The sequence below is a fragment of the Bos mutus genome, chromosome 7 (assembly GCF_027580195.1).
Source record: "Bos mutus isolate GX-2022 chromosome 7, NWIPB_WYAK_1.1, whole genome shotgun sequence".
Lineage (NCBI taxonomy): Eukaryota > Metazoa > Chordata > Mammalia > Artiodactyla > Bovidae > Bos > Bos mutus.
This window is the reverse complement of record NC_091623.1, coordinates 54,802,643-54,816,884: the sequence shown is the minus strand read 5'-3', so window position 1 is coordinate 54,816,884 and position 14,242 is coordinate 54,802,643. Positions and strand designations below refer to the sequence as shown.

At 53.6% G+C, this 14,242-nt stretch overlaps 2 protein-coding genes across 2 annotated transcripts; both read right to left on the bottom strand.

The window, feature by feature from the left end:
* Nucleotides 1-682: 682 nt before the first annotated feature.
* Nucleotides 683-2,091, bottom strand: ICAM4 (intercellular adhesion molecule 4 (Landsteiner-Wiener blood group)). Its single transcript, XM_014480508.2, has 3 exons — nt 1,661-2,091; nt 1,238-1,543; nt 683-1,098 (listed from the first exon to the last, which is right to left on the bottom strand). Exons 1-3 carry the CDS (start codon nt 2,034-2,036, stop codon nt 980-982), a joined length of 801 nt encoding a protein of 266 aa, XP_014335994.2. The 5' UTR covers nt 2,037-2,091; the 3' UTR covers nt 683-979.
* A 156-nt stretch (nt 2,092-2,247) lies between these two features.
* LOC102288402 (intercellular adhesion molecule 1-like) lies at nt 2,248-13,115 on the bottom strand. Its single transcript, XM_070373638.1, is given in 9 exon segments — nt 2,248-3,820; nt 3,903-4,151; nt 4,282-4,536; nt 4,617-4,640; nt 4,643-4,867; nt 4,870-4,896; nt 5,264-5,572; nt 10,607-10,867; nt 12,866-13,115. Coding segments are annotated over 9 exon segments (1,770 nt in total). The 5' UTR covers nt 13,101-13,115; the 3' UTR covers nt 2,248-3,635.
* Between the last annotated feature and the right edge of the window lie 1,127 nt (nt 13,116-14,242).

Here is a 14,242-nt window from a genome sequence, read left to right as displayed (position 1 = left end):
CGTGCTCGCTGCGTTCTCGGGCGTCTAAATTAGGGTCGGCTCGGCTCTGGGTCTTGTATTTACCCAGCGTGCAGCAGGCACGTGTCTGCGCGGCGTGTGTGAGCTGAAGCCGCCGAAGAGCGTCCCCATCCGCTTTCTGCGCGGCGGGCGGGGCCCTGGACCACACGGGCCTTGCCAGGCATCCGCTGCAGGTCTGGATTCTGTGTCCACCCGAGGCCAAGAGGCCAACTGTGATACTTTTGACCCTGTCTCTGGGCCCCAGATTTGGACGCTCTCCATGTGCCCACCTGGCCGGGTGACTATCAGGATGTTTTCAGGCTGTGAGTCTGTGACACACACCCGCCCCCTCCCACACACACACCATATGGTTGCACCTTCTCAGTCACCACCCGGGTATCTTTTCTGCAGATCCAAGTCCCTCAAAATATACATATGACCCCGCCCACCTGTGCCCTCCCTCTTAGAGCTAATGGAGAACTCTGGGGATTACTTCTCGCCCCGCCCCTGCCCTCCAGTAAAGTGCAAGGTCTAAAGGGGGCGGGGTAGGAAACTTAATATCCAATCAGAGCTGCTGTGTGGCAGCGCTGGAGCCAATCAGAAGAAGCCACACCAGGAAGCAGCCTTCTCAGATCTTGAAGCCCCCTAGGGCCCATATTTTGCCCTTCTGCTCCTCACTGATAATGACCAGGAGAGAGGTTCTTACTACACAAGCTGGCAATGCAGGGGGATTGGGGCTCCCGTATGGGAGACTAGAGTGAGGAAACCTCAAGGGCCCTCAGGGAGACAAGGCAACTTGGAGAAAAATGAAAGAGGCTAGGCCAAAAAAGAAGACCACTTCAGTCATAGGAGATGCCCTAATGGGGGAACTTTATGCCCAGGGGCAGAGCTGGCTGAGAAAGTCTTTATTGATCCAGGCAAGGTTCCACCAGTTGTCCCAGATTGCTTTTTCCTCCAGTTCAGCCTGCATGGACCAATGCCTCTATGCCGGAGGCTGCATTGATAGGTACTTTCGCAGACAGAGGGCCCCCACGACAAGAAAGATCCCCACACAGGCTGCGATGGAGGTAGAGGCCAAGGCTATGGACGCAGGACTCCAAGCTGGGAATAGGAGGGGAGAATTCGAAACAGAGCGCTTGGAGGTGTGAGGACCCCCATGGACATGCTCTAGCTTGGCCCTTGCCCCCTTTTGGGGTCATAACACCTCCCCACTCCTCCCAGGATTATAAGGGTGCCTCACCGGGGACTGGCAGCGTCACGGGTGCCGAGCTACTGAGGACCACCAGGCCGTCCAGATTGAGGCGGGCGTGGCAGGTAACAGGCTGCCCAAAGTCACCGGGCCGGGAGGGTAACAGGTAAGTCAGCGTCACGTTGGCCAGATCCAGGCCGGTGAAGCGCTCCAGGCTCTCGGAGTAGATGACTCGGCCACCGCGCCTCAGAGTCACCACGAAGAAGCCCACGGGGAAGACGTGTGTCACGTGGCAGCGCAGAGTGTAGTCACTGCCCATTAAGACCGGAGGCTCCAGGATCACGCTGCTTGGCTGTTCTAAAGCAAGAGGGGGCCGCTGGGCAAGGTCCGAGGGCTCCTCCTAGCGCGACTGTCAACTACCCCCACTCCGTCCTGCTCCCCTCACCCCAGACCGGCTTGAGCCCTGTCCCTCACTGTAGGCTGTAATCCTGGCCGTGGTCCCCCGCGTTTCTCCCGCGCAGGTGACGAAGCAGTGCACATCGGAATTCCAGGCCCTCACATCCAGCAGCTGGTAGGATACCCAGCGGGGCCCACTGAGCGTCTCACCCCGCCGCAGCTCGGTGCGGAGGCTGGAACCCTCCGGGAGGGGGCAGCTGCTGCTGCAGTTGAGCCACACTGAGCCCCCCAGCGGCACTGCCTTGAAGTCGGGGCTTAGGCGCACCCAGAACTGTGGGTGAGAGCTGCCCCCCGGGCTTTGCGTCCGCGCACCCCGACGGCTCCGCGCGCTCCCGCCTCGTGGGTAGGAGGGCGACAGCAAAAGCAGAAGCAAGACGAGGAGCACAGACCCCATGGCAAAAAGCCCGGACTGAAGGGCTGGGCGCCAGGGAGTCACAGCTGGCTCTGGAGATAAGGAGGCTCGTAGCACCGCCTCCTCGGCCCCACCGGGTGGGGAAAGCGGGGTGAGAGACAGAGACTGAGGGGCCCAGGAGCCTTGCAGGATACACCCCACCCCTACAGCTTAACAAATGGACTCTCGACGCCATTCCAAACCAAACGTCATGTTTTTTTCTGGAGAGGGATTTTTTATTTTCACTAAAGTCTTCAAAGGCCCTAATAAGCCTCACATTTGGATTAGAGCCTGAGGGCTGGGCCTTGAACTCCCAGCCTTTTCTTGGAGCAGGAAATGGGAAAACTGGTAGAAAGAGTTCCAGCTGGACATGACACCTCCCCTCAACTCACACAAGGCTGGGAGGATGAAACAGCTTTATTAGCACTGGGGAGAGGCTTCCCACGCTGTGGGGGGCTACTCCCAGGCCTCTCCTCCCCACTGCCTGCAGGACCCTCATCCCTGCAGGAATTTGGAACTGTGTGGTCCCACTGAGATGGAAACAGGAAGGGCAAGGCAGGGGCACACAGGGGTTGGGCAGAGTTTCATGTGACCCTGTGGTGTAGCTATGAAGGAGTGAGCACCACATTTAGGCCTGCCACCAAGTGTCAGAATCCCATGGACAGAGGAGCCTGGGAGGCTACAGTCCATGGGTCACAAGAGTTGGACACATCTCAGTGACTAAACAACCAAGTGTCATTGTGAGCATTAGCAGAGATGCATATGGGTGGATAGGTGTCTTAACAGAGGTCAGCGCTAATTCTGGGGTATAAGGGCTCAGTGGGTCATCTCTGGGCATGTCACCAGCAATACCCTATCATCATTACTAATCCCTTTCTGGGAGAAAGCAGCTTGGCCAATGGAGTGGGAAATCCTAGCCCCACTTAATCTTTTTGCCAGGCACTCTTGTGCAGTGCATAGCCCTAATAGTTGTACCTGACGACCCTGAATGAGATTCGACTGAGAGCTCCCTGAGGGCTGGAATCAGTGTTCTTGTTTACAAATTCTAGCCCCCATAGAAGGCACTCAATAAATAGCTAGTAGAAAAACCAGTGAATAAATATGTCATCATCAAGATCTGGGAACAGTCTGTGGACAGTAATGCCGGAGCTGGTTTCTGTTCAGGAAGTGTGGGGATTTGTGTTTCAATGCTGCATGTGTCTGAGCAGGGCTACATCTCTCTTCAGACTGTAGGGCCTCAGCACACACAGCAGGAGGTGAGTTTCAATGTTTCCCATTTGAGTGTCCCCATGCTGGAGGTAAGGGTCTCCATCACACAGCCTCCGGCCAGGTCAGACTTTGACATCCCTCAGAGTCATGCCCTGAGTCTTGGCCCCTTTTTTTGTCTTAGTCCTGTGGCTCCAGGTCAGGTGTGAGGCCTGGGGGTCATAACTGTGCAGAGGCCATGACCCCACATGCTATTTGTCCTGACTGAGTCCTCTATTTGGTCCTCTGGCATCCAGGGAAGGTGGGTGTAGCTTAACGGCATGTGTCCACCATTGGTTGATGCAGCCCCATTTGTCATGGCTTGGGGAGCTGAAGAAGTCCTATCCTGGGGTGGGCTCAGGGCGGCGTGGATTGTGCATTCAGTTTCAAGGCAGCCTCTTCTTGGGCCTTCCGGGCCTTCTGCAGCTCGTATTTCTGGATCTTCCGCTGGTAGTTATAGACATAACCGGCGGTGCCCAGAGCACCCAAGATGAGGGTCACAGCTACTACCGGAATGACAATGTCCAGGATATTCTGGCCGTCTGTGGGGAGGACACAAGGCAGCAGTGAGTGTTGAGCTGGCCACATTGCCCCTGCCCTGCCCATTCCAGAACTCGAACTCACGGAGCACGTTCAGGACCACTTCACGGGTGACTCTGCCACGAGCGCTGGTGGCCCGACACAGGTAGGTGCCCGCCACCTCCCGCCTAACGGGCCTCAGGTCCCCGATGGGCAGCGAAGCCCCGTCCCCTTTCCGGCTACAGTTCAGCTTGGGGATTGGGTTCCCCTGAGCCTCGCACTTCAGGGTCTGTTCCGAGCCTTCCTGCCACGTCCAGTTTCCCGGGCAATCCCGCTGGTCTAGTCGGGGGCCGTCTGAAGAAACACAACAAGATTAGGGAGGGGGTCGGTAGGGGTGATGGTAGGCCTTGGAGGGCAGGAGCTCTTAGGGTCTTGGTGGTTGGGGCTTGGAACTTAGGGGTCATTGTCCAGCGGCCTCACTCACACAGGACATGGAGCTCCCGGGTCTGGTGTTTGTGGACCACCTGCCCAGCTATCTCCAGGGCAGCAGAGCAGGAGAAGTTGCTCCTGTGGTCGCTGGCACTGGCGTTCAGCTTCAATTGGGCCCTCGGACCCGGCGGCACAGCTGAGGTTCCATTCAGCTTCACCACAGCTCCATCACGGGTCACACATTCCACAGTCACAGTAGTCCATTCTGAGACCTCAGGCGGACTCAGGGTCAGGGTGGGAAGCGGGAAGCCTGGAAGTGAGACACACAGTGAGCCCCACCCCTGGCATTAGCCCCAGCCCCTTGGAAGGCTCACTTGGGTTTCTACTTACTATAGACAGTCACGTTCTCTTCGTCCTCCGGCTGTTCTCTCCCAGACTCACTGAACACTTCAAGGAATGGGTGCCCTCCTCATTTTCCTCCATCCAGGCCTTGGCCAAGACAGAGTCACCATCGTACGTGATATTGGATTCCAGTTTCTGGTCCCCCAGCACCAGGTAGACCTTAGCGTCTGAGGCTGGGAACAGTCCATCCAGCGTGCAATTCACCGGCCACCGTGAGCCTACTTCCACAATCGGGGGACCTCAAGGTGAGGGTCGATCGATGGCAGGACTGGCGAGACAGAGCCGGTGTAAACAGGGGGCAGACAGACATCCTGAAGCCCTCTCCCTGGCCATTCCCATCCCCCGGCCTGGAACGCCCTCTTCCAGGGAAACTGGCTAGGTCACTCTTGTCTCAGGACACACCTACCGCTTGCCCCGGGTCACAGCCTTTCCAGATCATCCTTCAGTGCAGGCACCCAGCCCAGAACATTCCACCCCAGTGGCCAAGAAGATGCTCTTCCCAGAAGCCTTTGCAATCAAGGTTGCCACTTTCTCAGCAGCCCCATGGCCAGGGGCCTCTGCTTCCCAGGGACCCCGCATCCCAAGCAAGAAATCCCCCTCAGTGCATCTTCTCTGCTGGCTCCCCAGTGCCTCACCATAGGTCTGGAGCTTCCTGGGGGCCGAGGTGTTCTGGAAGAGTTCCAGCCCTTGTGACCGCAGGTCCAGTTCCCAGCGGCAAGAGAAATTGGTGCCATGGTCCTCTCTTCTCGGCTGCACTGTGAACATGACCTTGGCGGGCTCCCCCTTTCCCACGGGCTGCCGGCCCAGCTCCTCCTCCCCTCGGAGCAGCACCACGGAGAGGTGGGCCCGGGGGGCCCCGCCAGACACCAGGCAGCTCAGGTTGAGTTCTTCACCCACAGGCTGCCAGAGGGGCAGGGGAGCCAGCTCCACATGCTCCGGGAACCCTGCAGGGGAAAGGGGTGTTGTGTGAACAGGACAGGCTGGCTGCCTGCCCACAGCGGGTGTGTTGGGGCCCTGGACACACCTGCTCCAGGAACCTCACCACTTTTTCCCCACAACACTCCCCAAACCACCTAAGCCAGATGGGAATGTTAAGAGCTTCAGGATAACCTGGTGAGATGTCCCCAAGTGGTTGTGAAGGAGGCAAAACAACTCTTTATTCATTGCAGCATCTGAGAGTCACAAGTGGGAAAGGAACTTAAAGGCTATTGCCAGGAGTCCCAGCAAATAAATACAGTACATTTAAGCTGCCCAGTCTCTAGACTTTGCTATAAAAAAACAAAACAAAACAAAACTTCTGTTCTTCCTTCTCTCTTTGGCCATATTTTTCTGCATAGCATCTCTCACCTCTGAGGTACAAAATCATCGACTGAGTTCATTTGTTTTCTATTATTCCTGCCATGGAATGTCAGTTCAGGAGGGCAGGAATCTTTTTTTTGTTCCCTGTTGTACTGTTGGCACACGGGAGGTGCTCTGTGTTTGTAGAAAGAATGAGGTTGGAGTACCCACACCTATTTGAGGCCTTTCGGAAGCCTGCTTTTGAAGGTTCCCAAATAAACTGTCTGATCCCCTGAAATGTCAAAAATGTAAGAACAACCCACAGATGCTCAAAAAAAAAATACCCCCAAGTATCCCCTGAAACCAGTATCTGTGGGCAGGGTATTCACAGGCCAGGGTCTCCATTCTGCATGAGGTAAGAATTCCAAGCCTGGATCTTCCTGCCAGTGGAAATTGCCAGCATTAGCTGTGGCTTAGCATTGAGAGCCCCCTGCTCCACCCTAGACTCCCCAAGGAGAGGTCTTGAGGCTTCCCACTCCTAGTCCCTTCTCAAGTGGCCCTGAAATGTCACTTAAACAGCAGTGATGTTGGGAGTTGGTTTTGGGACATGAGTTCACCTTCTCCCCAGATTGCCAACCCCCTGAACAAAGCAAACTTTCCTTTTCCAACCAAAAAAAGAAAAAGCAGAGATCTTAACATGTTAGGAGCCTAGAGTTGATTCCTAGCTTTTCTGCTTCTTTGCTATGGGTTACGGGGGAGTGACTTTGCTACTGAACAGTCCCAGCCCTTGTGGCTATAGAAACCAAGCCTCAGTTTTCTAAGCTGTAAGCTGGGACTAATGAAGGTAGGAGTAATATTATTTTTTTTAGGACTATTATTAATCCACTTCAGAAATTGAGAGAGTGACTGTAAATGGGCATGAGGTTAATTTTAAGGTGAGGGATATGACAGATACATTCTTAAAGTAGATTGTGGTTGTACACTTCTATAAATACACCAAAGTTCATTGCATTGTACATTAAAAGCTGTTAAAAAAGAGGGGGTGAGAAAACCCCCAGACATTCAACTCTTACTTCTGACCATCTGTTGCAAACCCTTGTTTGCAGAGCTGAAGGCCTCCTCAGACCACAGTCCCCAAATGGGACTCACATCTGCAAGCCTAGCTCCTTGCCCTGAAAGCCAGACTGGGGCAAGAGGTCTGTTCCACCGGTATCTCTCCTTGACTCCCCATCTTTAGTGCCAAACTGAGTCCTGATTACTCCACCCTTCAAATGTTTGTCGGCCACTCCCTTCTTGTACGTGTCACTGCCCATGAGATGTGTGACCTGGATTGGGTCCACGGCCAGCTGCTCTCTGGCTTCCTCTAAGTTCAGCCCTCTGCTCTAGATCCCTGGCCTGCTTACACATCCTCCATGGCTCCCTATTTCCCAAAGGAGAAATCTCAGCTTCACAGCCTGGCAGTCGAGGTCCTGCCAGACTCAGCTCCAGTGACACTGATCTTTTGATAGTCAATCCCTCTGGTTTCCCCAATCCCAGGCTGTTTGTTTCTCCACTCCAAACCTTTGCCCAGTCTGCTCCTTCTGACTAGAATGCCTGTCTTTACCAACTCCTACATGTCCTACAAAGCCCAGCTAGGGCTTCCCTCCTACAGGAATTACAGCTCCTTCTAGAGAAAGCTCAGCCATCCAGAGATGCTCTCTAATCTTTCCACTGGTGGTGGGGCAAGACCAAGCTACAGTGTCTCCTAGGTGACGCCTTGCTACTGGGTACGCCCATCTGTTCCATTTCCCAGAGGTGAAAACTAAGGTAAAGTCTGGAAGCCAAAGAAGGAGAAACGTAGTAGTGCAAGGACTCAAACCTGGCGGGAGGGGCTTTCAGCTCTCAGGCTGAGAGGCAGACAGTTCTGTGAAGATGTTTCTGGGTGGGGGTGTGGTTTCAGAGGCCACTGGGAATGTTTGGGGACTTCCCTCACTTGGCTAGCCAATGCTCAAACATCCTTCAAACCAAAAACAAACCTGATATTTACCCCAAAGCTTCTTTGACACAGGTACTGTGAAGGCAGAATGTCCTTCAGGCCTCACTGCATCATTAAATCCTTCCAAGGAGGTTTCAAGTGAAAATCAATCAGGAGCCATGGGTTTCCCCCTCGCTCCCCCACACTGGGGTCACCCAGTTAGTGAGGACCCTACTGGGACTAGGGGTTTCCCAGGTGGCTCAGTGGTAAAGAATCCACCTGCCAATGTAGGAGACAGTGAACGCTTGTTCAAACCCTGGTCAGGAAGATCCCCTAGAGTAGGAAGCAGCAATCATTCCAGTATTCTTGACTACAGAATCCCATGAACAGAGGAGCCTCGCAGGCTACAGTCCATGGGGCCGCAAAGAGTTGGACACGACTGAACACACACACACACACATATGCTGGGACTAGAACCCAAGGCTGTCTAATCCCAAAGCCAGTAGGCCAATCTTCTTTCTTTCCTCCTTTTTTATTTTCTTCTGTTTTAATTTGAAATTCATGTCTCTATTTCTTTACCAACTCAGCTATCAGGGAAGCCCAAATGAATAATATAGTATCCATGGAATTCTCCAAGCCAGAATACTGGAGTGGGTAGCCTTTCCCTTCTCCAGGGGATCTTCCCAACCCAGGGATAGAACCCAGGTCTCCTGCATTGCAGGCGGATTCGTTTTTCCAATAGTCATGTATGGACGTGAGAACTGTACCATAAAGAAAGCTGAGCACTGAAGAATTGATGCTTTTGAACTGTGGTGTTGGAGAAGACTCTTGACAGTCCCTTGGACTGCAAGGAGATCAAACCAGTCAATCCTAAAGGAAATCAGTCCTGAATATTCACTGAAAGGACTGATGCTGAAGCTGAAACTCCAACACTTTGGCCACCTGATTCAAAGAACTGACTCACTGGAAAAGACCCTGATGCTGGGAAAGATTGAAGGCAGAAGGAGAAGGGGAAGACAGAGGATGAGATGGTTGGATGGCATCACCGACTCAATGGCCATGAGTTTGAGCAAGCTCCGGGAGTTGATGATGGACAGGGAAGCCTGGAGTGCTGTAGTCTACGGGGTTGCAAAGAGTTGGACATGACTGAGAGACTGAACTGAACTGAACTGATTTATTGCTTATATTCATGTTAATTCACTGTCACATGTCAAAATGCCCAAAGGAAACAAAAGGTACACAGAGAAAACTAGACCCCCTGCCCTCTCCCAGAGGCCCCTAGCTTCTCTGCTCACAGCCAGCTATTATTCTCATTTACTGTGTTTCCTCTCAGGGCTCTTTAATGCAGAAACACAGTCTTCCTCACCTAGCCCCTGTGGCTCTCTAACACTGTGATAGGTGTACTACTGATTCTGGACAGGACCTTACTTCTTTTGAACTTGACAGTACCCCTGGCAGTTTCCATCTCATTCTTTTTTAAAAAACATTTTTAATTGTTATACTAAGAAGCAGAAAACCATAAAAAAGTAAATGTGCAGGTTAATATAACTGCTTTAAGGTTAGGACTCTTGTAAATACTACTCAAGATAGAATTTTTTTAGTCACCCCAGAAGTCCCCTAAATGCCCCCATCAACCACTAGCACTCTCTCTCTGCTAGAGTGACCACTATCCCACCTAAAAAGATGGAAACAAGCCAAATGGCCATCAACTAATGGGTAGATAAAATGTTCTACATCCATACGATAAAATATTATTTAGCCATAAAAGGCATTAAGTACTAATACATGCTGTAACATGGATAAACCTTGAACAGTTTGATAAGTGAAAGAAGCCAGATACACTGGGCCACACACTCCATGATCCATGTAAAGGAAATGTCCACAATAGGAAAACACAGAGACAGAAAGCAGACTAGTGATTGCCAGGGGTTGGGGAGAGCGGTCTCCTTCTTTTATACGGTTGCATACTATTCCAGATCAAACTGCTTTCTTTCCCCAGTTCCCTACATTCGAGTGGCTTGCAAATTTTTGCGCGTCCTGATCAAGCCACAGTGAATAACCCTGCCCCCTCTCAGTTCCCTCATGGGTAGGACCATCTATAGGCCCAATTCCCAGGAGTGGGCTTCTCTATCAAAGGACCCCCTTGTGTGACATTTTTGAAGACTGCTGCCCCCTGCCCCACTGGAAGTTGTGCTTTTTGCGCCCCTACACTGTCAGCAATGTCCTAGGATTACCTGCTTCCGCACACCCTTGCCAACACAGCTGTTATCAATTCTCTGGATTGTTGCCAATAAGTGAAAAGTGTCATCTCAGGGCTAATTTGAATTCTCATCTTTTTTTTTTTCCCCCTTTGGCCAAGCTGTGAGGCTTGCAGGATGATAGATCTCAGGGATTGAACCTAGTCCAAGGTAGTGAAATCCCGGAATCCTAACCACTGCCGGGAAACCCCCAGCATCTTTTTCTAAAGAGTCAGATCTACAACTTTGTCATCTGTTTAAAGAGGCCTAGAGAGCCAGCATTCTTGAATGTTCTGATTCTCTGACCATACTCCAAAGGCACGCCCAAGAAAGTTCAAGGAAGAGTTCCAGACCAACAATGAGACTTTTCAAAGATAGAACCCCTGCTCTTCAGTGAGACCCTGCCTTCACCCACCAAGTCATAAAGGTTGTTCCAACCTGCTGGGGACTCCCCTGTCCACCTCCCCAGCACAGTCTGCCTAGTCCAGGCCCTGGACCCAGCCACTCACAGTATACGGTGAGGTTCATTGAAGCTATTGTCTGTTCCTTGTGACAGTTTGAGTAGCAAAACAGCTCGATGTCTTCCTGCACATCACGCAGTTGAAAAACCTTCCAGTTGTCCCCACGGCCCACTTCCTCCTTGATTAATACAGTCTCTAGGCCAAATGTTGACTTTTGGTCACAGGAGTTACTGCAGTTCACCGTCAGGGAGTCTCCACGGGGTATGATAGCTTTTGAAGGATGTATTGATATTCCGGCACCTCCAGGCCCTGGAATCAAAAGGGGGGTTGTCAGGCATGACAGCTGGGGCTCATCAATATTACTGCATTCAGCCCGTGCTGGGGACACAGCATTGAACAAGACAAAACTCTGCCTTCAGTGTGGGAGACAGAAAAATTCATGAGTAAACAACATAATTAACAACTGATGCTGACAAGGGTTTTGGCAAAAACAAAATGGGATGAGAGAACAGACAGTGCCTTGGTGACTGGGGAATATGTGAGCCAGAGATTAGGATGAAGAGCGGAAGCAAGCCATTCCAGAGAAAAGGAAAATGACCTCCAGGAATAGCAAGTACAGAGGTCCTGAGGCAGGGTGGCTGGAGCAGAGTAAGGGATAAGTTGGGGGGAAACAGGGTCAAGAGAATCATGCAGGCAGTGTTAAGCCATGCCAGGGATGTGGTCTTCATTCTGAGGAACTTCTGAGCAGACGGGGAGGATTTTAGCAAAAGAGGGGCATGAAGTCAGTGTATGTTTCAATCCCAAGAGGTCAAGGGGAGGGAGCCAGCCCTTCAGGGGTAAAGGGGCTCCAATCAGGCTAGTCCCCACTCCCTTGGACAAGTGGTTTCCCCTCTCTGGGCCTCACTTTCCTCTATCTATAAAGTGGGCAAATACAGTCACCACAACTTCTGCTGACATAAGCAACTCCTAGCACAGGGCAGGTAGGCAGTGGCTGCAGATAAGAAAGAGGCGGTCTGTTCTGATGAGCTCCCTCAGACCACGGCACTTTCAAAGCTGAAAAAATGTCTCTCTGAGCCCATCCATCCTATTCGCCAACCCCCCCCCAAAAAAAAAAAAAAAAGATTTCTGCCTTCAACTTTGGGTCTACTCCATCTGGGATGGAGGGAAACAGCAGCTCTTTGAATTCTCCAAGGGTGATTCTGGAATCCTTCCCATTTCAGAAGGAAATTTTGAGATCGGAAGGGATGCTGGGCCTTCCCAGGTGGTAAAGAATCCTCCTGCCAGTGCAAGTGATCCAGGTTCGATCCCTGGGTCGGGAAGATCCCCTGGAGGAGAAAATGGCAACCTGCTCCAGTATTCTTGCCCGGAAATCCCATGGACAGAGGAGCCTGGTGAGCCCTACACACGAAGCGAGGTTACTCAGCTAGAAAAGGGTAGACTCCAGATTAGAGTCTGAATTAGAACTCTTCGTTGAGCTGGTAACCATGGTGTGGATTTTTCACACTCCTGCTTTTCAAAGTGGCCAGCATTTGAGGCCAGCTGTCCCGCTTCTCCTGGGCTTCCCCCGTAGCTCAGCAGTAAAGAATCTGCCTGCAATGCAGGAGCCGAAGGAGGCACGGGTTCCAGTGTCCCAACCCAGGAGACTGGGTTGGGAATTCAGTATTCTTGCCTGGAGAATTCCATGGATAGAAGAGCCTGGCAGGCTACAGTCCATGGTGTGGCAAAGAGTTGGACACAACTGAAGGAACTTAGCACAGCACACAGCACAGTTCCCCTTCTCACCTTCCTCCTAGCTGGAGGTGAGGAAGGGCTGCAGGGGCATCCCACTTCTCAACCTCTGCTCCCTGGGCAAGTCAGCCCTGGAATTCCCCTGAGCAGAGTCCTGGACTTCCCCCTAGGGACACGGGGTGAGGAACAGAATGTGCATGGCGGGGTGGGGGAGGGAGGTTCCAGTCTACCTAAAGGTTGGGGCGTGTGTCTACACCGTCAGACCACCTCCTGGGGCCAGGACACAACCACTGCGAGGTGGCCACTGTTAAACGTCTCCATTTTACAGCGGAAAACCTGTAGATCCTCGGGAGGGGCAATCCGCAGTCGGAGAGCACAGGATAGAGCCATGAAGGGTCTGGATGGGAACCCTCGGCTGCTGACTTTCAATCGGTGCCTCTAACCCCAACTTCCCAGAAACACTGACCTAAGTACGAATAGCCTTATTCCCAGCCGGTCGGGAGCCGGTCGTCCCATGGCTTCAGGGCGCACCTCGGATCCCGAAAGCTGACTCGACGGCAGCCCTCACCCCTGACTCACCTGGGAGCAGAGTCCCGAGCAGGGCCAGGAGCGCAAGCTGTGCTGCAGGGGCGGCGCCGAGAGCCATCGCAGGCGGAGGCGGGGCGGACCAGCTGGGGCGGAGGCGCGCGGCTAAGACTGTTGCGCCCAGGACTTCGCGGGTCCTTTTATACCGCTGGGCTGGCCGAGGGGGGCCAAGGGGGCGGTGCTTCCCGGAAACCTCCTGCTTTCCCCTCCGGAACAAGGGCCCTGGCATTTCCGGATTGAGAGGGTGCCTGGCCGAAGTCGGTTATGTGCCCCCTCGGTGGCCGCTCAACACCGGAATTTCCGAATTCAAGTCCTGAGGGCTGCCTGGCGGCAGCAGCCAAAAAAACAACCCAGGGAAGGTTCCCGGAGCTAGGGTTCCTGTCCCCGGGCCAGGCTAACCTTGATTTTGCGTTTACACTGCGCTAAGAGCTTTATTGGATCCTCCCAACCACCCTAGACGGTAGGGACTGTTATCGTGTCCCTTCCACGGAGGGGTAGACTGAGGCTTCCAGCTTCGAGGGCATTAGAACTCAAGTCTAACTCCCCAGCACAAGCAGGCCTCTAATCGAGTGGACCGTCCCTCGCTTCGGTGGGGCCCAGGATCCTCCTGGGGCGCTCTCGATCACGGGTGCCCCTGCCCTAAGGGGCAAGTACCCGCCCAGATGACACCGAGATTTCTCGAGAAGCGACCGCAGCAGGCCCAGGCACTTCCAGGCGCCTGTGAACCCTGGAGGGGAAGACTCAAGGCGCATCACATCCGGGGCGCTGCATCCCCCACGGATGGGCGCTTCTACTCCCCTACTCATCGCTTCCCCTTTCGGCCTGGACCTCGGCCACGGGGGCGTCTTTACAGCTTCCAGGAAAAAAAAAAAGGAAGCCTCGTGGTCCTGACGCAGCGAGTTGCTGTTCCCAGGCTCCGCGGGGAAACTGAGGCCAAAGACCTCGACCGGGGCGGGGAGCGGGGGCGCTCGAACCCTTGCCCTCGGCAGGGAAACTGAGGTAGCTCCCAGGCCCGGAATGGGGGAGGAGAGGGGGCGCTCAAACTCCCGCCGTCTGCGCGCAGCTTCTGAAACTCCAACCCCAGGTGCCAGCACTAAATCTGTGCGGGTGTTCGCCCGGGCTTGTTCTATTTGTATTTGTAGGGAGAGGGCGCGGGATGCTGGGAGGTCCGGCGCTGCGCATTTAAGCCGCACGCCATCGCCCCCGGCTTCAGGCCTCGCCTGCGCCGGTCATCCACAAACTCGGCAACCGCCCCTTCAAGGCTAGGGATCCTGGAGTCTCCAAGCGCGGAGCCCCGCCGCCTAAGGCTTCCTGTTGTGGGGCGCGCGCTTTGTCGCCATGGAGACCAGAGAAAGGCCAAGAAGGTCGCGC